This window comes from Dysidea avara, chromosome 3 (assembly GCF_963678975.1).
Source record: "Dysidea avara chromosome 3, odDysAvar1.4, whole genome shotgun sequence".
In the NCBI taxonomy this organism is placed as follows: domain Eukaryota; kingdom Metazoa; phylum Porifera; class Demospongiae; order Dictyoceratida; family Dysideidae; genus Dysidea; species Dysidea avara.
Window position 1 is genome coordinate 21,325,202 of NC_089274.1, and position 22,210 is coordinate 21,347,411.

The 22,210-nt window shown below is 37.8% G+C and overlaps 3 protein-coding genes across 3 annotated transcripts; 1 reads left to right on the top strand and 2 right to left on the bottom strand.

The window, feature by feature from the left end:
* Positions 1 to 1,431: 1,431 nt before the first annotated feature.
* LOC136250173 (glutathione hydrolase-like YwrD proenzyme) lies at positions 1,432 to 9,625 on the bottom strand. Its single transcript, XM_066042354.1, has 9 exons — positions 9,375 to 9,625; positions 9,171 to 9,324; positions 8,670 to 8,769; positions 7,108 to 7,214; positions 6,627 to 6,867; positions 6,121 to 6,292; positions 5,572 to 5,731; positions 2,610 to 2,780; positions 1,432 to 1,913 (listed from the first exon to the last, which is right to left on the bottom strand). Exons 1-9 carry the CDS (start codon positions 9,611 to 9,613, stop codon positions 1,614 to 1,616), a joined length of 1,644 nt encoding a protein of 547 aa, XP_065898426.1. The 5' UTR covers positions 9,614 to 9,625; the 3' UTR covers positions 1,432 to 1,613.
* On the top strand, positions 9,583 to 14,501 carry LOC136250176 (uncharacterized). Its single transcript, XM_066042356.1, has 6 exons — positions 9,583 to 9,731; positions 13,401 to 13,488; positions 13,538 to 13,588; positions 14,055 to 14,149; positions 14,206 to 14,317; positions 14,367 to 14,501. Exons 1-6 carry the CDS (start codon positions 9,655 to 9,657, stop codon positions 14,442 to 14,444), a joined length of 501 nt encoding a protein of 166 aa, XP_065898428.1. The 5' UTR covers positions 9,583 to 9,654; the 3' UTR covers positions 14,445 to 14,501.
* Positions 14,404 to 20,908, bottom strand: LOC136250175 (uncharacterized). The gene is made up of 6 exons (XM_066042355.1): positions 20,469 to 20,908; positions 18,011 to 18,154; positions 16,743 to 16,907; positions 16,481 to 16,681; positions 14,595 to 14,724; positions 14,404 to 14,545 (listed from the first exon to the last, which is right to left on the bottom strand). The coding sequence occupies exons 1-6, from the start codon at positions 20,593 to 20,595 to the stop codon at positions 14,494 to 14,496; spliced, it is 819 nt and encodes a 272-aa protein (XP_065898427.1). The 5' UTR covers positions 20,596 to 20,908; the 3' UTR covers positions 14,404 to 14,493.
* Positions 20,909 to 22,210: the final 1,302 nt, after the last annotated feature.

Consider the following 22,210-nt stretch of genomic DNA (forward strand, 5'->3'; position numbering starts at 1 on the left):
TAATATACAAGTTTTTGTCATGTTGTGAGATATGTTATATGCTCTCTAAAGAAAAATTAAACAGTGAAAGAAATTAATTAAGACAAGTGAATAAATATAAAGGCTGTAGGACCAGGTGTCCTACAGCTAGACCTTCTGTAAAGTCTCAATAAACTAATGTCCATTTGGTTCCACATGATGGGGTGCTTTGAGATAATAATTAAGTCACTCTTTAGAGTCAAGCTCATAAGTTTTGCTAGTCACTGTGTTCTTTCCTCTCAGGTCTTACTTGAAAAGAATTTGGCTTCAATGAATCATTTATGGTTCTGTTGTAGACAAAAGGCATACCTGACAATGAATGATTTGTGTGAGTCTAGTCCTCTACCCACACGGGAAACAACAGGCATGTTAACAGCATCAAGTACGGCATGTACACCGCTATGTCATATTGTTGTACTGAGTACAACAATATGACATAGCAGTGTGCTATAAAGATCTGTAGGCTAGCGCCTACAGCCAAAAAGAGAGCTTTCTCCATTTGCCTGAAAAGAAAATTGCAATGATCTCTAGCTCTTTAATTCACAAAATAAACTTTTATGGATTTTTATTTACCACCCAAGACCATTATGATGTTTTTAATGTTATCACTATAAGTGGTGTATAATTAAAGTTTCATGCAAAAATCTGCCTGGCTTACAGTTTGTTTCTGGAGGTTGTAACTGATAATCCTTGGTTATACTTTACATGCATAGATTTCTGTGCTGTTGCAAACATGTGATACACCATGACCACATTAAAAAAACTAAGCCATTCTAAATACTGCTAGAATTAAGCTATAGTACAGGTGCAGTTGCATCTAAAGCATGAAAACATGGAAAGAGTGAGAAGAGAATCTCTTCTAGGAATCAACAAGAGGGGAACTATCCATCACTTGTTTCACACCATTAAAATGAAATTTGAAACAATGTCACAGAGTACATGATATTTGTATGGGGGAGAGTCTGAAAACTAAGCCAAAGTGCTACAAATGGATTCTCTCAGAGTGAACAAAGGCTCTATCTTATTGCAACCTTTCATCACCTATCAACTAGACTGTCTATGCCATGCTGAATTCTTTTCCTGTAAAAATGTGTAACACAATATATGTATACTGTAGTCATTAAATGGTCACATGAGCCTTGAAGTTGACTGTTTTGGCATACTGCCTCATCTTAATTCTCTTTCCATGTATATATGCATGGAAGTAGTTTCTAAATGACCAAAAGTTATTGCTGTTTTGTCTAGTCAGAAAGTATAAATTAGCTATGAAAACTTGCATACTGCATACAAATTATCAATAATCAAGCATAATCTCAACATAGATTAGCTGGTTGAATTATATAATTTCTGTGACAAATTGCTGAAATACCAGTTATAGATTATTGAAAAGCTCTTGTTGCAATCTTTCTGTCCTATTAAGTTGAATTATAATAGGTAAATTTTAGACGGTTTGTCCTTGACTGTTGACTTGATTTGTTCACAAAACCAGTCTACAGCTACTATACCAATCAACAGTAATTGTAATTCACACATAATTATAAAACAATGTCAAAATTAATGATAATATAGGATCTCATGACTGGAAATAATTATCATTAGTAGCCAATGGCCTGGCCATCTCCCCTGTTGTCAGATCCTGCCCACCACACATGCCCTCCATTGTTTCTTTGGTGATGCACAATAATTTGACCTCTACCAAACAGTGCCCTGTTGTAGCCAGTGATTGGTCCCTTTGTTTTGTGACCCATATCAGCCAATTGTCTGATCACCTCAGGGGAAACCCCTTCTTCTAATGAGACAGCTCCTGCTGAACCATATCCAGTGCCAATACAGAAACGAGGTTTATTGAGTGCCTCTTGAGGGTCCATCCCATAATCAATCATATTGAGTAGCACCTGTGGAGGATCAAGGATTTTTAAAACAGGGTTCTGAAAGTTAGTATAGCTAAAAAATAAGGCATCTGAGGACATTTCTCCAGAAAGTTTTTGAGATTTTAGAAGCTTTGAAATTGGCTACATTTAGTTAACAATTAAACCTATAACTAACTATAGGGAAAAAGTTGGAACTAAACTGTAGGTTTGATTGTCCTATTAGAGTAGTTACTTGACTGTTCGCAGTTACTGAGGGTCTAAGAGCTATAAATGGTGTTATAATAGTTAAGTGCAATTTGCATGTATGAAATACAGTGGTATATAGTTATTTGCTGTGACAAATTGTCGATACAACTTAATATAAAAGGAGGTTCTGTCGAAACCACAGAAACCCATCTAGATCTGTCACTGGAGGAAATAGTATTCTTTGAACCTGTGTAATATTGGACCAACCAATAATATCAAGGTGTCCTGATTTTTCATGCATTAAAAGAGATACTTTGGTACCTTAACTTGAATGTCTGGATTATTTCTACACTAAGTGTAAAATTTGCACATATGCATTAGCTAACACATGCCTGCTAATTTCTATTAACTTTTCTGACAGTTGTGGTCCCACACTACCATATGCATATCCCCATCATCAATAGTCCCTTTGCTTGTACAAGCACCTGGTCCTGAGACATTTAAGTAACAGGCAAACAGCCACCATAGTCTTACCTGTACATGTCCTTGAGGTTGCATATAACCTCCCATTACTCCAAATGCAGCGTACAGGTCTCCACTGGTTGCTATGGTAGCCATGCCAGGAATGATGGTGTGGTAGGGACGCTTTCCAGCAGCAATGACATTAGGATGAGACGGGTTGAGTGAGAAACTGGCTCCTCTGTTCTATATATGAGTGAGAAAATCAAGCAAAACCATAAAATTAGTGTTGTAATTGTAAGGCATTATCATTTTAGTTACAGTTATTATTATTGTAGGGTTCCAAAAATTAAATTATAGTTATAGTTATTAATTGCTAAAAAGTGATTGTAGGTTGAGAATATGCAACAGATTGCTTCATGCTTATTTGTTGGACACAAAACACTGCATCACTTCCTTGACAATTAGACACCTGCCTAGCGAATGTTCTAAACCCTACATGCCTTAAAAATCTACCATATAGATCCTTGTGCTGTATATTTAGATAATAGCTGAAAACTTTAAAACTCAAAGTACAGCTCTCACGCATTATGTGTGAAATACACACATATATTTGGTATTTAATTAGCTCTCTCATGTGTAGTTTCCATCTAGCACATTACAATTAAAGACAAAAATAGTCATTAAAATCAAAGTAAAAGTATTAAACTGGCAGAGCTTACATAGCTCAAACCAGACCATAAATGGAGAAATTACCAAATGTATTATATAGCCATGCCAATTTGTACTTAGCACAGGAAAATCTATTAGAAAAGGATGCCACTCATACATAAGCACACCTCGCTCATTTTAGCCTTACAGGTTGAGGTCTCTGAAAGTGTACATATATTCACCTGCAGCTAAAGAATCTGAAGCCATGCAGAGCAGAGTTTAATGACGAAAATTAATATTAACACTGAAGTAACTATAGTGCTAGCTACTTATTACTATAAGAACTAATTCTTACATGCCATATATGCAAAACAATAACATTAACAAATAACAATAGTACACAACAATAACAACAGCTGTATGGCTTGACTTATTGTTAAATACAATTGTAAGGTAACCAATATTTAAATAAATTACTCAGAAAGTCTTAACTGTTTAGTATGGACTGCTGCAGGTCTTGTGCAGGTTTTTAAAAGGTTTGTGTATATGGCCTTAAGTGCACTTAAGTATCCCACATGATCTTTACAGTATTTATAACCTGGTGTAAATAAGTCAAGTGTTGTTAAATTCATTGCCAGCACAATAATTTTCTTAGTGTTACAATACGATAAGATTTTAGAATTCTTGTTATTGTTATTAATTGGATAAAAATATTATTAGTTATTGTTTGTTATTGTTAACAATAATTTTTAAGCTGCTACAAAAACTGTTGTTTGATTTAGTAGTATTGTTTACAATTACAACACTATAGATAAAATATACTGGTCATGAACAATAACATGTTAATAAAAATACACATGGTACAACCTCTGTAAAAATGTCTGAACCGACTTGACAAGCAGAAAGTACAATTAGAATTCCCTGCTATACAGGCTTTAGATCCCCAGTGCAGTAATGATTGTCATGTAACTAACCAACATTTTAAACTGAGAGTATAGGAGGCTGGCAGGCAGAGAATCTTTAAAGCCTATAAGTATATGGCAGGCCTTGCATTTGAGTTATATGGAGTCCCTTTCCCAGCCACTTGAGTGGAGGGCCGGCTAATAAAGGTGAACTGGCTGATAGGGTTGTGAGGCACAGCGAGCATGCACCTTCCTAGGGGGAAATTAAGTAGCAAGTTTAAAAGACAATGCAAGTTGCAAACTTCATGTCAAACTGTTGACTAAAACAATTAGTGCTGGAACAATAGCTAGGGCCATCACCCATAAAATCAGCAACTCTGCATAGATACCATATGCACAGGAATAAGCCATACATATTTTTAACTGTAGTTGTTAGCTACCCAGCTCACAAATTTAATGGCTCAGATGCTTTATTAGAGTATATGACTATTCTATTAGGGTATCTTGAACATGGTGAAGCCAGTTTATTTTGAAGCCTCAAATATGTACAGTTGAAGGAAATCATCACCTCTATTATCAACTAAAGAAAGAGAGAATCTGAGACAAGTGATATAGAGAATGATTATGTAGAAAGCATCAAGATAACGAGGGAGGTCCATTGATGTCAAGTCAACATTAGGATAGATATTTCACAGACTGCAGTGGCAGCATATCAAACAGAGAATGGCTGAAGACCTTGAGAAAATTTCATTGGACTACACTATTATTCAGTGAGGCACAACAAACTCAACTGTGTTAGGTTATACATGGAACTAGCTATAGAAGTTGACAATATAAGGATTCTAGGGTGGCAAAACTCTGCTATCAGTTAATGCATGCTTACAAGAAGGACACACAGAATATTGTATACCAAGAATTACACCAAAAGCTGCATATGTTTTCACTCATTTTCTAAACTTTCATTATCAATTACCATTTGTTAAATTACCACAGCTATGTTTGCCTTGTTATCCTTTATTCAAAGTCGCTCTTTGTCATAGATAGATAGTCTCCCTCTATGGAGGTATACTATGTCTCTCCATGTTTTGCTCTCTACACAGATAACTACATACATACCACAAATACAGAAGTGTTTACATGAGCAAACTATCGCAAACTGAAACAATTCTTGAAAATATCAAGTTTGATTAATATTTTTGGTATACCCACTTTCATGGGGAGCAAACAGTAAAACCATCACAAATATTCAGTGAATTTGTCCAGCCCACAAAAAGGCAAAGTTAATTTCAACGAACATTTTCAGATTTATAGTATGAACATATGGGATAAAGTTTTTGCACAAACTTGTTAAAAGGATGTATATATGAAGTATCCAGTGAGTTCATAAACTATCCAAACCATCCACTTTTAAGAACAAACATTTAGCTAGTGATTGAACACCACGATAGCAAAAATTCCTAGCCATGCAGTATGATTTTACTTACATGCAAAGTGAAGCCACATCCCTTTGGTACAAGAGCTGTTCCAAATCCCATGAAGTTACTGTTGATGAAGGAGCAGGCGTTGCCATGGATATCAGCTGTACAGAAGTAAACAGTATCATTTCCACTTGTCGGACTTCCCTTTGAATACTGTGATGCTGTGCTGAAACAATACACAACAATACCTTAAATGTGCATGTGTTTTGCCAAAAAAAACGACAAACTCAGTACAGTGATCTACTGATCATACGTATCTCTATAACTTAGGCTCCTAGGCTATGGGTAAACACCTCAAACAGGCTCTGCCTTCTGTGTACACCCTCCAGTGCCTAACTGGTAAAGTAGATAATAACAATATGTTTGCTACAACAACTTTGTAACACCATCTTGCCTACATCTTTACAGGCACACAATTTTGTGGTACCAATGAGCTTTGAGGTTTCCATATGCGCAACACATAATTAAACTAGATAGGTTAACAAACAGCCATTGTTTTATTACAAAGGTATAGATTCAAGATTTTTTTCTGGATCAAAACTATGCATTGCATACCTTCCCTGTTTGATAAGAGCTCTTCTTTTTGCTGCATAATCCTTGGAGAGGAGCTCATTAATTGGAACATCCACTTTACTGGGGTCACTGCAGTACCAGGTGGTGTCAGCAAAACTCAAATGCATTGCCTCAACCAATAAGTGAAGGTAGTTAGTGCTATTGTGCTCAATACCTGTGAGGTGTGGAGATATTGTCAATTCTCAGTTTCCAGAATGTTATACTGAAACTACAAAAAATAGTCCAAACAAATGGGTTTGTTGTTGGCAATCCATAATGCATGTAGCTACGCTGTAAATCCAGAAACAATAAAACCTCATTTATATGGCCATGCGCATCTGGTACCAAAACAAAAAGTATGACCTTAGTAATGAGGTAGCCTTATTATGAGTTCAAGAACTTGTGTATAGGAATACTAGAGGGTGGGGATTAAAGATGTGATCACTATGAGGTTTTATTGTAGCAACATTCTTTAAGCACAAAAAGTATATACAGGGTACTTTGCTAACTTGAAAAGTCATATCCTTCTAAGATGTTCAGTGCCATTAGTGCTGTGATGCCTTGACCATTAGGAGGGATTTCCCATATGTCATAGCCATGGTAAGATGTCTTGATTGGCTCATCATAGGTGCTCACATGATCCTTCAAGTCCTCCATGGTCATTACCCCGCTGTGTGAGGTAACACACTCCACAATTGCCTCAGCAATCCTACCCTCATAGAACCCTGCTTTACCATGTTCTGCTATTGTCTGTGAGGTAGGAATATATATTGTGAATATGTACAGTTACCATGGCACATACAGGGGTTTGCAAAGTTCTTGCAATTCTGTATAATTTCATGAGCAGTACACATTTTGGCATTGCATCTATCAGATAGGCATGTGTGGCTAGTTCTCATAGACCACATCATGCATTTGAAGTTTTGAACTGGACAGTAATGTGACGTATAAATTATGGAATTGCAAGAGCTAAAAATCCTTATAACTAACCTTCAGAGTTCTTGCTAAATGAGGCATAGTCATTATTTCACCAGCCTTGGGGGCATTGCCATTTAGCAACATCTCATCACCATGGAGATTATGTGGATCCTTCAAGTCTGTGTAGAGAAGATGTTACATACAGAATCAAAGTTGATAACCATCACAAGAACTAGTTAACCTTTACACTTGTCCTATTTACAAGACTAAAGCTTAGCTGAAATAGCATGTATGTTGTCCTTAGTCTCTTTCCCACTTTCCATAAAACAAGTTTAGAAAAACATTACCATAGTAACTGCAGATTCGAGGGAGAAGATTTTGATCCAAGTTGAAAGTATATTTTTTGATGGACAGTGTACAATAATGTAATATTGTAACTGTGAATGACTAAGCATGCATGTTAGCACACAGTGCACACATGGCTGATAATAACTGATGTCACTTACATATAGTATTCACCCTAAAAGATGTTCTCCTACACTGGATGGATGGATGGGTGAGTGGGTGGGTGGCAAGCAATGTAAAGAAAATTCTATTAAAATGATAGAGTTGGGAGGCAGCACACTAAACAACCAATGTCTAGCCACCGACCAACAAATCATACCCCCTATTTTCTAAGATACATACTTAAGCACTGAAAGCTTAAGCATCTTAAAAGTAAAAACCACTTCAGAGGTGGATTTTTGCACGTTTCTTAATTTTGGGTAGCACAGATTCTTCTTTTAAGTCTAACTTCAGTTGAAAAGTCACTTCGAGGTCCCCAATGTTTTTATTTCTATGATCCCTACTCAAATATACAATTTCTTTGTTCACCATTTTGTAGCATTGGTAAGCAAACACTGTAGTGAATGGATTGATTGCAGAGCTACTTATTATACTCTTCTTTGCTTATGACACTGTATAATGGGTGAAACATGGCTGAAAACAAAGTGGAAGGGCTGTATTGCTTTTCAGTAATTGATAGTCAAATCATAGATTCAGTCATACATTTAATTTCTATGATGTGTTTGCATGCATGGTGTCATCCTTTCCTTTGAATTGGTAAGACTATGAGCACTCAAAAGCTGGAATTGATGTCAGATACATTAAGACTGTTCTGTTAAAGTATTATTTTGTGATCACTCTACAGCAACTCTTATTTTAGAGTGTTTGAATGCTCTATTAGCTAGAGTTTTTTGATCCTGCTTTGTTATTTTAAATCTGGCAGGTGATGGATTTTCTGGAACAGTAACCTGACAACTTGCAGTGGATGACTAAGTACAACTCAAAATGAAAATATTTAAACTATTTATAGATTTTTAGAAAGTATAGATATCTGTGGGGGGAACTGTTGATTGGATGCAAGTGTGATGTGTAAAGAAAGATTGTGTATCAATTTTTTTAGATTATATGCATTAATCAGGCCAAATGAGGACCTGGAAAGTCTGAAAGTTGGAGTGCAAGTTTCTGCAACATTGACCAACTGGCATTGAGATGTGTGGGATGTTTGATTATTCAAGAGGTATCGTGTCCAGTTTTAGAACTCATCTGTTAATTGGTAAATTACTCTACCTGCTAATTCTATATAGTCTCACCTCCACTACCCAAGTCCCAGAAATGTGCAGTGATGGGAGCTACAGGAAAACCATTCTCAGCTAGATCAATGGCAGGCTGTAGTATATCACCAACTGAGAGCTGTGGTGATCACCAAGTGAAGTGCGATCTTGTTATGCACCTATCAATATATTGCCCCACCACCCCCCCTCGGACATACGTGGGGCTATAGTAGGGATTTGACACGGCCGAATGTCAAATGCCCCATAGTAGCTAGGGCAAACCATATGGGCAAACCTATCATGTCAAATCCCCACTGTTGGCCCCAGTTGGAATATGAGGATTTACTCGGGATTTGACATAGCATAGAAAGTTACTTACAACAAAAAAAATACTTGGGTGCTTAATGAACGGTCGTAAAATGCCCCATAGTGGGGCAGCAGTTTCGTGTCAATTCTCCCTGTAAAGCCCCACTTACGCCCGAGGGGGGGGGGGGGGGGCAACACATTGATAGGTGCATTAGTATGAAGGGTAAAGCTTACCTTCCCACTGCCATGTTTATTAACAGTATCTATCCATCCCGCCACTGCCCCTGGTATGGTAATGTTAAGGGCGTGTCTATCTGGGATTGGATTATTTGGTGAGTAGCCTAACTCTTTCAACATGGAGAGACTTTGCAGAGATGAAGCCCGCCCACTATAGGCGATGCAACTATAACAGTGGTTATGTTAAATTGATACACGTACCTTCCATTAACTCCGTGCACCTTCTCATTCGCAGCGTCGTAGAAGAGGCAGAAGCAATCCCCGCCCACACCAGTACTGCAAGGTTCGGTGACGTTCATGCAAGCAGCAACAGCTACTGCAGCGTCCGCTGCGTTCCCGCCACTTCGAAGGATCCGTAGACCAGCTTCTGCTGCCAGCGGCTGGTTACACGCTACACAGCCGTGAAGGGCAAGGACCGGAGAGCAAGTTGAGAACGACATAGAAACTTGTATTATGGGTTTAAGTTTGCTGGTGAGAATTTATGATTGTGGGTTACGAAAAAATGTTTTCTTTTAAACTCTTTCCTCTGGTTATGTTACGTGGACTACGAACGTACAGGTGAATTTTAAATTGTATGTGCCGTAATTGTGTGGTGTATGTAAAGCCCTCTTATCTTCATCGTATTTTCAATGTGGTATACGTAAATCATGTCAATCATGCATGCAAATGCACAAGATGATAGCCACTAGACACCATTTACACCACCCAACGTCCTAACCACCACGGGTGGAGGTGGGATGGCATTCAAAATTTGTTATCTCACTGTACTATAGCAGTGGCAGATCTAGAAATTTTCAGAGGGGGTTTCAGATTCAGGAAAGTTTTCAATCACTGTAATCCCAGACTGTCTGTCCAGCTGGGGTGAATGTTAACTTGATAGCTCAGTGGCCTCAGTCGGATCCAGGATGGGGCATTTGGGGTTCCCTTGTGGAGTAGCTATAGCTAGCTACTTCTTTTGGATAGTACTAAACTTTATGTCAGGCCAAGATCGATTTATGACTCATGAAAATATGTAATATTTATTATTACAAATTCACTTAAAACCAGTCAAACTAGCTGTGAAATTATTACCCAGCACTTTCATGTGTACTAAGCGCCTCTAAAATAGTTATCGTATTGCTACTTGTAAAGACATTAATAGCCTTTAAAACAGCTTTTAAGGCTTTACAACCATCTGCAAAGGCCAAAATGGCAAAAATCAACAGTGAGACACTACCAAGAGGTGATGAAATGCTGCTTCAAAAATGCAGCAACTAACAAGAGAATCTGGCTCCCCCAACCACTTACAACATAGCCTGTTTGTGCCCCTCCCCTTGCCAGCTCCTGGATCTGCCCCTGGGCCTATAGCTACATAGATCTATGGCGTAAACTAGCTAGCAACGAATCAGTAAATATCACTCCACAACATTGTTTCACAGTTGAATCTTGCCAATCCAGGCCTTCACAGAAAGTTTTGAAGCAAAGCAGCACTTATTTTTATAGGTGCTTAGCATGCTTAAACTTCGTAATGGAAATTTCAGTGATTTCAAAGGCAAAAGTATAAAGTTTGGCCAGTAAGTAAAGTCCCAATATAATACACTATGTATAACTCTTGGTGATTTTACCACCCACACTAATCATAAATAAAATTCGGACGTGTGCTATTTTTTCAGCTGAAACCATTGCAACCTCTCTGTATCCGCTCCCACAATGGTAGGGGAATTGAGTTTGTGGACCCTACTATTTTGTATCAACAGACCATTGTGGGTAAGACTGATAGTAGCCATACACTACACAGTGGATGCTCATAGTAGTACCCCATTGCTAGATCCACCATGAAACTGGAGGCGCAATTGTTGCTTTTGCAGAAATACCACTTTTAATCATGGACGAAATACAAAAATTATTTTTGAAATTTTGCGCTCCGCACAAGACCAGATGAAACTTGCTACTTAGCCGGAGCTTATTTAGAGTTGTTGTAGTTAAAAAGTATGCATAGTAATAAGCAACTGATTGGCTATGTGCTGGGCATAGGGCTGCTTTCTTTGAAAAGTCAGGAAGCGAAACACAAAATTTTGAATTCAACCTGCCCTATCATCAGGCAAGAGGAGCCAACTCTTCTTCACAGTGTCGTGATACGGTTGGGTTCGTAGTCTGTCTATATTGTTAGTATGGAAAGCATCAAAATATTCTGCTGCAACAAGGAATTACTTTGTAGCTGTTTCCAGAGCTTCTACAGCCACAGTGACCATCAATTATCGACCAGAAGAATGAAAAGTGATGTATCTAGACGTTTGGCACCAGTGGTTGTCTATTATTATTTCATCTAAGACCTCCATGTGTCATTCTAAGCTTGACACCATTGGAGGCAGCTAAATCGTCAAAAGTTAACCTCACCTCTCATGCTCCACAGCTGCTTCAAATCTTTACTAGATCACTCTACAACACCATCATGTTGCAAAATATCCATAAACAAACCAAAAAAAAGCACATAATCATTCATTTTCAATTTGAGCTAGGTGGAGCTCCTCTCCAGCTGCTGTTTTTCACATAGTACGAAATCACAGAAACACCAATGAGTACTGCTGCCAAATGTTTTTGCCATCATTTATTTGTATTTGTATTTTAAGGATAAACGCTTATAATCATGCCTGTACATCCATAGACAAATTATGTATTAGCTATTCTAATTACTAAATAAGCAATTACAGTAATTATGTCTGTAATTGCTTATTTGATTTATGCATCAGAAGTACTGGAAAGGGCTAAACCATCATTGTGACGATCCCCCCACAATGAAGACCGAAAATTTTGATGCTTGTCACCCAGATGGTAAGAAGTCTGAGATCTTTTTCAAACTAACAGCATAAACCTGTTATAGACCAAAATGTGTCACTATGCTGTGAAGAAGATTTGGCTTTGATTTACGTACGTAGATGGTAGAACACCACGAAGTTCAATTTCCATGTTCTATTAGCTGAATTGCATGATTAAGCAGCCCCGTGCAAGTAAACAAACAAACCATTCAACTACTACTGTGGATACTTTTTTACTACAAAAACCCTACCAGCTAGTAGAATAGTTCTGTATGCTGAATAGAACAGAGATCGATTATTAAAAAATGTTACATCACGCGACACAATAAAATTGATTTCTCTCCCAAGAAAGCAATTGCAACTCCAGTTCCATGGTAGATCTAGCAATGGTTGAGTAAGGTGAACATCCTACAACGGTAAAGAAATTATTTCATACAACTTCAGTTCTTGGTTTGCGGACCCTAAAAATAGAAATACCAGCTACATATACCCAGGCCACTGGTACAAGTTACCAGTAGACCTTCAGCATCCTTATAGCTTCTAACATTGTACCATTATAATTCTGTATGCTGTTAAGCAAATAAATAATACAACCAAACAGTTTGTTGGTTTCCAATCAAGTTTGTGAATCTCTGTTATAAATTATTCTCAGACTTCATGTACCATCTTTACTGGTCAACAGCCTTCAACGTTTCTTTTACCATAACATCATACACCCTAAGTGAAGCTCCGTAGTCAATGGAGATCAACCTCACGGGCCACATTTATGTAATACGTGATGTCCCACAAGGCTTCAATTGCAGCCAAATTTTCTATCACAATACCCTTTGAGATCCGGGCCAAGAACAACTACCAGCTCTAAATTTTTTGCCAATTATGTGTTCCAACATAAAAAGTAAAACATCATTCACATGGCAATGATCGCAAGATTACATGTGCAATGAAAAGAATTGCAGCAAAAAAATCCACTTTGTCTCTAGGCAATAAGGCATAGCAATTGAGTAATTGATTCCTTCTAGCAATTTAGTAACTGAATTGTCTTTCCAATAATAAGGTAATTATTAATGCGCCACATGCGCTTTACTATTAATAATTTTGGAGTCAAGAGATTTTCGTGTATGTGTGTAATTTTCATGTTTTGTGCACATGTCTAATTTATGTGACACTGCCTACATTAGCTCTTTAGTAGCTAGTATAACTACAAGCTGTTTTTAATCAACAAGTTATTTGCAACAACTATTGCCATAAATTTGGACACTTGCACATCAAACTTATTTTCACTGAAAAATTGTTTCAGTTTGGTACCATTGAAAATTAATAGCAAAGTAAGGTTTATTTTAAGAAGTATTTCAAGCCACACGAGCTGCAAAATGAGCATTTCATAGTAGCAAAGTTTGTGACTTTATACACTTGTACTATTGTTGTATTGTAGTAGTGATACAACAGTCAAGGTAGTCTCTGCCAAGGGTCAGTTCATATGCTATCATCCTCCAGAAGAGACTTTCTATCACAACTCCAAGGTGACATCATGTGTAACAGATCTGTACATTCTAACATGTTACCCTACAGCCTCTGAAACCACAACATGCTAATAAGAACACAAGACTGACACCCATGCAGGTAATGTGTGTATGTGATAAGCCTAGACGTTAGGTGCAAAAGCTTAGTTGCTAGCAATAGAATGTGTTGTGATTTGAATGAGCTGCATGTACGTACATGGTATAGTTAGGGGATCAAATGTACAGCTTTATTATTCAGAACTTTATGGTCTCATTGAGCACTTTATTGTCAGGTTACAAATACAGGTAAGATAATTTGGTCACTATTTTGGACATGGTCACTATAAAGAGACAGTCTTGTTAATGATGTCACTTTTAGTGAAGTAATAAATAGGTCTCAGGTGTTTTTGTGCAAGGTTTCCTTTTTAGTGATGTATTTTTATAAACAGAAAACGGTGACAATTTTATCTTTATGGATCATATAGCTATTCCCAGTTTTGAATATATACAATGTGTAGTTAAGTGTATAAAATTATTACATCACAGCATGCTGTATTGTATCTGTGGTATGCACTTTCACTGCACAGAAAAACAAAGTCAAGGAACTTCGTCTCGAGGATCCCAAGGTGTGGACTGTGGGTAACCTAGCTAAACTATTTAATGTTACTAACCAAACAGTCCGGTAAGCTCCAACCCTTGTCTAAAGCACAGACCAACTAGCAAATATACTTCTTGTAGACATGCGGTTGCTGCTTCTTTGCATCATCAGCAATACTTAGAAAATGAAAAGGTGAAATTGAAACAGTTGAAACCTCACAAAAGAAAACTGTATGTGAAGATACTAGAGCAGGTAACACAAATCTGTCTAATGGTGTGAATTAGTTTACTTGTTGTGGTAGGAACAACAACAAAGATTTACTGTAGAACTAGGGAAACGTCAAGATGAACTGTCCAAGTATCAAATCTCTGAACAATAATGTTTTATAATTATAATTATGTTATATACAAAAATTATGGAAGACTCTGTTACCGGTAGAGAATATTTGGACGTGGTTCCCAAGCAGTGTGCTCCTTCAGCCTGTAAAAAGCCTATTCAAAGTTATCATGTGTATAAAGTAGTTACATACAGTAGAGGCTCCCTCTTGTGTCGCTTTTCTCCCTTTCTGTCAATGTATGGGAAGTAGAAGTGTGCAAACACTGACATCCCAACAAATAGTAGTAGTGTCAACATACAGCAGAGTGGCAACAAGATCAGCACTGGTAACAACGGAAAAACACAATTATCAATTGACAGTACCACAAACTTCATATAGTGTACTGCGATCCGTTCTTTGCACGACTTGGTGTAGAAGGGAACAGTTTAAAGACACTATCTCAGTGGCCACAATGACAATGTGATCTTATTAAAGAGTTGGCTACTAAGTGAAATTACACTGTTGTGTGGCCTAACGTTATTATAACCTAATGACAGCACTGAGGTCGAAACTCATGGGTGAGGTTCAATGTATTGCATGCACACATCAGGCTAACCACATATTACTATAGTGGCTGCCTTTCTACCTTCAAACATAGCTTCATAACCCATTTAAACATTATTTTGGTCCCATATATTGGTGTTTGTTTGTTTTGTTTATTGATTGTAAATGTGTTTATATTCATACCTCTGGCAGGGAAGAACAGCTATTACTCACTGTCTAGAACTTAAATAATCAAAACATAGGTGGCTCAATATTGATGCATGAAGGTCCCACTGTATACATTTCTGGTTTAACTAATTCCCCATATTAATCAGGCTTCTTTTTTATTTATGAACTACTGTATTGAGCTCACATTGTGGTGTGTGGAATATTAAGCAAATTAAAAACTGGATATAAGTTCACTGGACTGGACTACTTGACTCACATAATGTTTGTTCAAACACCTTTTTCAAATGATTTGCTATATGACCAATACTTTGTATACCACATACTCAGGGTTCTCAGTGTCTTACATATTAGAGGTACATACAGTTTAGTGGTCTATTTAACAGTAATAGTTTGAGTTGTGTAAGCTAAATGTAGTTTAATTTCACAATTATGTGCAGTCTTACCAGCCTGTTAGATAGTATGCACGTTGGGAAGTATTTCTCTGAACAATGCGCATGCATTGTAATATATTAATCAAAAGAGGCAGGGAATCAAGTAAATACGTGCAGACTGCTGCTAGTCAATGCTGTATCATTTCTACGCTATACAATGCAGTTGTGAATTTTATGCCAGCTGATTTGCAAAAGAAAGCTAGAGAAGATAAACAGATGCATTAACAATGTTAGCAGTGCACAATGCTTGCTTGTATTGTTGCTAGCAGTAAGTAAACTACAATGATGTTTAATGTACTCTTTCTGTGAATATTTTGTGTGGTGGTGAATGGTATTGATTCCTGCAACACTTCTACTGTTAATAAGTCCAGCTATATATAAAAGGAAGAAAAAAACTTCAGTCCAGTGGTGTAGTCCAGTGAATGGATATACCCCCAAGAAATACGCAAGATCAACAAACATATTATCAACAACCATTATTGCATAACTGTTTTGTTCGAGTTTTGACTGCTCTATTAGAGTATCTCAATCATTCATGCTGTTAGTCTTTATTTTGTGCCATGCATCATAGTACTCCATACAATATCACTACTTAAATAGGTGTACTTTATAATTTAAAACTGATGCTGTGAATTTTTACAAAGACCCATCCAATATACGTAGCTCCTAAACTAAATGCTTCAAAATTCCATACAGCTAGCACACATTCCTGGCATAATTGCTGCATCCCCTCCTATCATGTAGTTGTCATATTTGACAAGGGCTGACTGGGAAGGCTACAAATTAACTTGACATCTACTAGCAACTTTATCCTACACAGCATGACTGTAGCTATATATATGTTATATAGAGTGCAAAATACAGTGTAAGATAGCAACAGCATACCTACATATGGTTTAGCCACAATCACACAAGTTAAGTTACAACATAACTCACATAACAGGTCCGCATTTTCTCGTTCATTTTCCTCCTCTTCCTCCATTTCTTCCAACTGTTTAGTTTGTTTTTCAATTAGTGGTATACACTCACTTATGGACTCATGGTTGTGATAAGGACTGTATCCCTCTATACAGCACACACACTCATCTTCACCATTCTCGTCTTCTGTACACTCAATACACTTCTCTATACCACAAGCTATAATGAACCACTCCATTTAATTCATTCATCAAAATAATTATCACTACAATTATGTTACCATAACAGAAATCATCTCCATCCACTCTTGTAGAGGTATAGTTGCACTGATTCACACAGCGATATGCTATCTCTCTATTTGGTAGAAGATACTGGGATTCATTGTTTGGTTGAAGACACTGAGATTCTGTCTCAGTTGGTTGCAGATAATGTCCTACAGGACACTCTGCAAACAAACACATATATGATCAGTTCAGTATATATATTATTAATATATGGACCACTTTCACACCTCAGATCAAAGGAAAGCCAGAGCATATATATCACATATCGCACTGACTCAAAATGTTAACGAGATATACACACTGCTACCAGTGCGTATATCTCGTTAAGGCAGTACGTATATCTCGTTACACACTACCTTAACGAGATATATGCACTGCCACTACCACCAGTGCGTATATCTCGTTAACTTGAGACATTGCACACCATATCCAGAAGTCATCAGATTTCTTTGATGTTATACTGTTATCTTCTTCTCTTATATAGGGAATCAAGCAAGCTGTGATTGTGGGATTGAATTCTGCCAAACAACCTGTGATTGCGGGATTCAATTTTAATACATCAACAGTAGTTTGTTTTTTACTTTTGTAAATGTAGTAACATAATTAACACTAGTCTCTTAAAATTGCTATATTAGCAAAAATTAAATTAAACTACTGTAAAATTGAATCCCACAATCACAGTTTGTTTGGCAAAATTCAATCCCACAATCACAGCTTACTTGGTTCCCTATATAAGAGAAGGGTATAGCAATTAAAGATTTTGCCAATTAGGTGGGTCTAGATGCTAAAGTAGAACATGTTAGTTATACCACGGGCACTCTGCAGCCCTCGTGCTTGTGTGCATATATCAGGCAAAGCACTCATGCCCGTGGTATAACTATTACATATATATACTAAGACAAATTATATAATGTGTATGTATAGTCACTGAAGCCTGCAGTTATACCGAATCTGCAAACCCACATGTATGAAATTTGCTTTATTACATTTCCTTGAGCACCAAAGGAACATACTCAACTGATGTTTCAGCTCTAGCAGCTGAGAACTGTAAAACAGAAAGATCAACTTATATAGTGCATGCACATAATATGTATTATACCCATTGTATTTATAGGCTTTCACGAACACAAGCAGTTCTTGCAGATCCAGTCACAGATTATTACACACATGTGCTCACATTCAATAGTGTAAATTTTATATTAATTGCATGGATGTATTAGCTAATATGCATGAATATGATATTTTTCTATAATACCTTACTTACCACAACCTGTTTCACCTACTTCAAACCCCAACATTGCACATGATGTATTATCAAGACAGTCATTGTGGTTGGTATGGTTGACAAGATATCGACATGATGTGCAGTTGTAAGGGTGATCACATGATCCACATTGGTCACTACACTCTAAATGGATACACACACGCACACACACACACACACTATCAACAATTGGTATGATCTGTACAAATCACCAGGCCACATATAGTGGACAGGCTGTATAGACCATTGAATACAACATGGAAGTAAACAACTAATAATTATTTATACAGCAACTAGTCGTAACTTACAATTCCACCATTTTATGATTTGTCTTAACAACATATTTTAGTGTGTGATACATACACATTACATATAGCTGATAAGCAGAGAACATAACATTTGCCCTGTCAAACCACAAATCTATCAACTGTCACTTGTCAGAGATGATGTATGGAGATATAGCCCATATATAATTCACAATGCAAGAAATTTCATGCATAAATTTTCATAGAATGCCGAAATGTGCAATAGGCCAGTGGCCCACTCCATTCCTCTTTCCCATCCACCGCCCACATAGATTTTAGTCAAGCCAGAAAACTCTATTATTATTATATGTACTGACATATTCCAACTATCAGGTGATTGTTCTAGTCAAGATTCTTATTAGATGCAATGCGCAGGCGATCTTGCTGGTGAATATACTTTACTTGCAACTTTATCCAGTACACAACACATGTATAGTTGTGTATATACATGGGTACTGTATTCACAGGCTTTAAGCCTTCTCTATAGTAGGATAGCATTCACTGAATATCAGAAATTTCTGCTTGAGTTTTGTTTGGCCAGGATGGGAAACCAAATTAGAGTGGCCTATATATTTTTAGCTTGCAAATATCGAAATGTATCTAATGTTCAGGGATATACATAGCTATATACAGCTATGATGTGTTTTTAACTCAAGATAACTTGATACAGGCTATATTATCTCTATAAATTATACAGTTGGATATATGTAGCCATGCATATGAGCTGAGGTTAAAGGCTTCGGTTAATAGCTTGTACATGGATTGCAAATGTTCTGCATTAGATGTTATCCACAAAATGTTTTATAGTATGTATACAGATGCTTCCATATAGACATCATTTTGACACACACACACACACACACACATGCATGCACACACACACACACACACACACACACATGCACACACACACACACACACACACACACACACACACACACACACACACACACACACACACACACACACACACACACACACACACACAGCTAGAATACTGAATGGTACCTATCGCACACACAATAATCTGCATACAGGCTGAGTGCACAAAATACAAGTTACTGATCTGTATATAGCTACAAAAGCAGGTAATATAGCCATGCACAGAGGAGTTCCACAGCTATCAGGTGTATAGTGATTGGTGGTCAGAAAATTTAAAGGTCCTTAAATCTATAGGAGTAGCTATCAGCGAAGTTTTAGAGTGCACCTGAAATCTCTTTCAGCAATCCAACATGTTTCCGACTGTCAGATTAGCCATAGAAGAATTATCAAGGTGCAACATTCAAACGCGATGCTAGTCTCGCAGCGCCCGACCCTAAAAAGAGTCGGGCACCGCGAGACTAACGTGATGCAGATTGTCTGGTGGACCGCATGGTATTAAATTGTGGGTGTCGGTAGGAGGTTTCACTGTATCAGATGTGAGTACATAGCTATGCATTCTAAATTCTGCCGCATGGAATCATCGGTGTTTAGCTATGTAGCTAGCTCATGCAGCGCATGACACCAAATGGAGTTTGCCTCAGTTGTTTGGGACCCCTGTTATAATGTTGACGTAGACAAATTGGAAAAAATCCAGCGTAGAGCAGCCAGGTGGGTCATCAGTGATTACAACAGAACTAGCTCCGTGAAACAAATATTAAATCAACTATCGTGGCCTACCCTACGGACACGACAAAAGATATCTAGACTGCAATTGCTCCACAAAATCCTCCATCAAGACATATCCCTATCAATTCCCCCATATTATCAATCCGTAGAGAGACAAACAAGACACTATCATCCCTTGCATTTTATCCTGCCCATACCATCAACAACATCTTATCAACAATCATTTTACTCAAGATCAATCAAAGAATGGAATGAACTGCCTGTATTTATTATAGAGATGACAAACTATGATGAGTTTACAACTAACTTGATATCACACTTTACAAACAATCAACACCACATTAGTTAGTATATAATTGTACCTAATACTGTGATTCCCTTTTTTTCCTGGGCACACCAGCTGTGCTGACTGCCCAGTAATCATAAATAAATAAACAAGCATAGCATAGCATAGCATACATTTAGTAGCTAGTAAATGATATTCATCTAGTTCGGGGGTAGCTACTATATACGTTGCACTGGTCAATGACCTTCAGTTAACATACCATTTACACAAGGGTCAGAGAGATCAAACTGACACGAACTACAAGCGTGGTGAGCCACGTTGGAAATGTTAGCAGACATCGTTCTTATTAGAGTGGTCCCCTCGTAACACTGGAAATCATATCTCATCCCATCATCTTCACCAGTAAATGCTGATAGTGAAATGCTCTCAGCAAATGAGCCATTGTGAACAGCCAAGCAGTTCAAGACGAAGCGTGTGACAACTTCCTCGCCCGTAGAGATACAGCTCTTGATATCGTCCAGATCAAATTTACAAAACTGATGATTGGTTACGGCTGAGCTGGCTACTCGCCAGGGCACACAGGGTCGATAGCAATGCTACAAGTCTCATTATAATTCAGCGTGGCCGTGATGAGTCAATATCAGCACAGCACTTCAATCACACCATGATCACACAGTGCATGATCAAGCCATATAGATAATGGAGGCGCCCCCCCCCCCCCCCCCCTCCCCCCCATCATTATGCAGAGGGCGTACCACACTAGCCCGACACTAGCTGCAGTGTATCGTGATTTTCAAAGTTTGTTAGCAGGACTGATCCAGGGGGTGCATGGATAGGGTGGCTAGCCAGGGGCGGATACGGGGGGGTTAATGGGGGCTCCTGACCCCCTCTCCAAAAATTTTTTGTATACCAGATCGAGATACTCTAATAGAGCAGTCACTCTAAAGCAGTCACAGTATTAGAGCAGTGTGTAGTGAGCTATTTAAGGATTTTTATGTACAGAGGTGGGCAGCTATCGTCAGCTGGTTGTGACCTTGTTTTTTTTTTGTTTGTTTTTTCTCACTTTATCAAACAAACCAGAGACAATGTACTGCCTCAGTTCATTTTGACCCCCTTTCCATAAGTCTGGATCCGCCCCTGTGGCTAGCAGTACCCGCCTTGAACACAAAGGCTGATTTGGGGGTGCATGGAGGACTGAAGCACCCCCTCCAAAATTTTACTATGTGCTAGCTAGAAAGATAGTATAGAAGCTACACTACAGGTGCAGTGTTGCATCTAAAGCAATACATGTAAAAAATAAGAAGAAAAGAGCCAAAGGGGGTAAGTAGAGCAAAAAGGGATCAAAGGGGGTAAGAATTACTCTAATAGAACAGTCAACTACTCTAATAAAATATCCATCATTAAAATTCTTTAAACTATAAAGAACAAAGACCAACTCTTAGACTCTTTGAACTTCAGCTTTGAACTGTGCTGCATGTGCCCTTTATATGAAAGCTAATTACCACTGCTAGAAAATAATCATTTCACTTAGTTAGTTAAAGTAGCTCACAATGCCTAAGGTTCAATCTATATAATTGTCAAATTCGATCAAAATTTCAACTGTGAGCTAAAGGGCATGCAGGCCCCCTAGATAAAGCATGATTCTCATGCTGAGTGCATGTGCTTTTCACACTGCACTACTATTTGTATCAACCAGTTGCCACATTTTTTAGCCCTCACTATGTATAGATGCCCCCTATACCTTAGCGATCCCCTTGGGAAATCCTAGATCCACCCCTGTACATATAGGCATACATTTGATACAGAAATGATATACTGCAAACTAGCCACCCACCCACAGGTTATGCAGTTACATAGCTAGCTACTTAGTTACAGTGGATACTTATACATATGTGTTTGTAGATGATGACCTCAGTCATTATTAAACACATGAAGTACAGTACACGTTCTCTGTGCAGTTTTGTTCAGTCACAAAAAAAATTTTACATAGCTAATTATTGT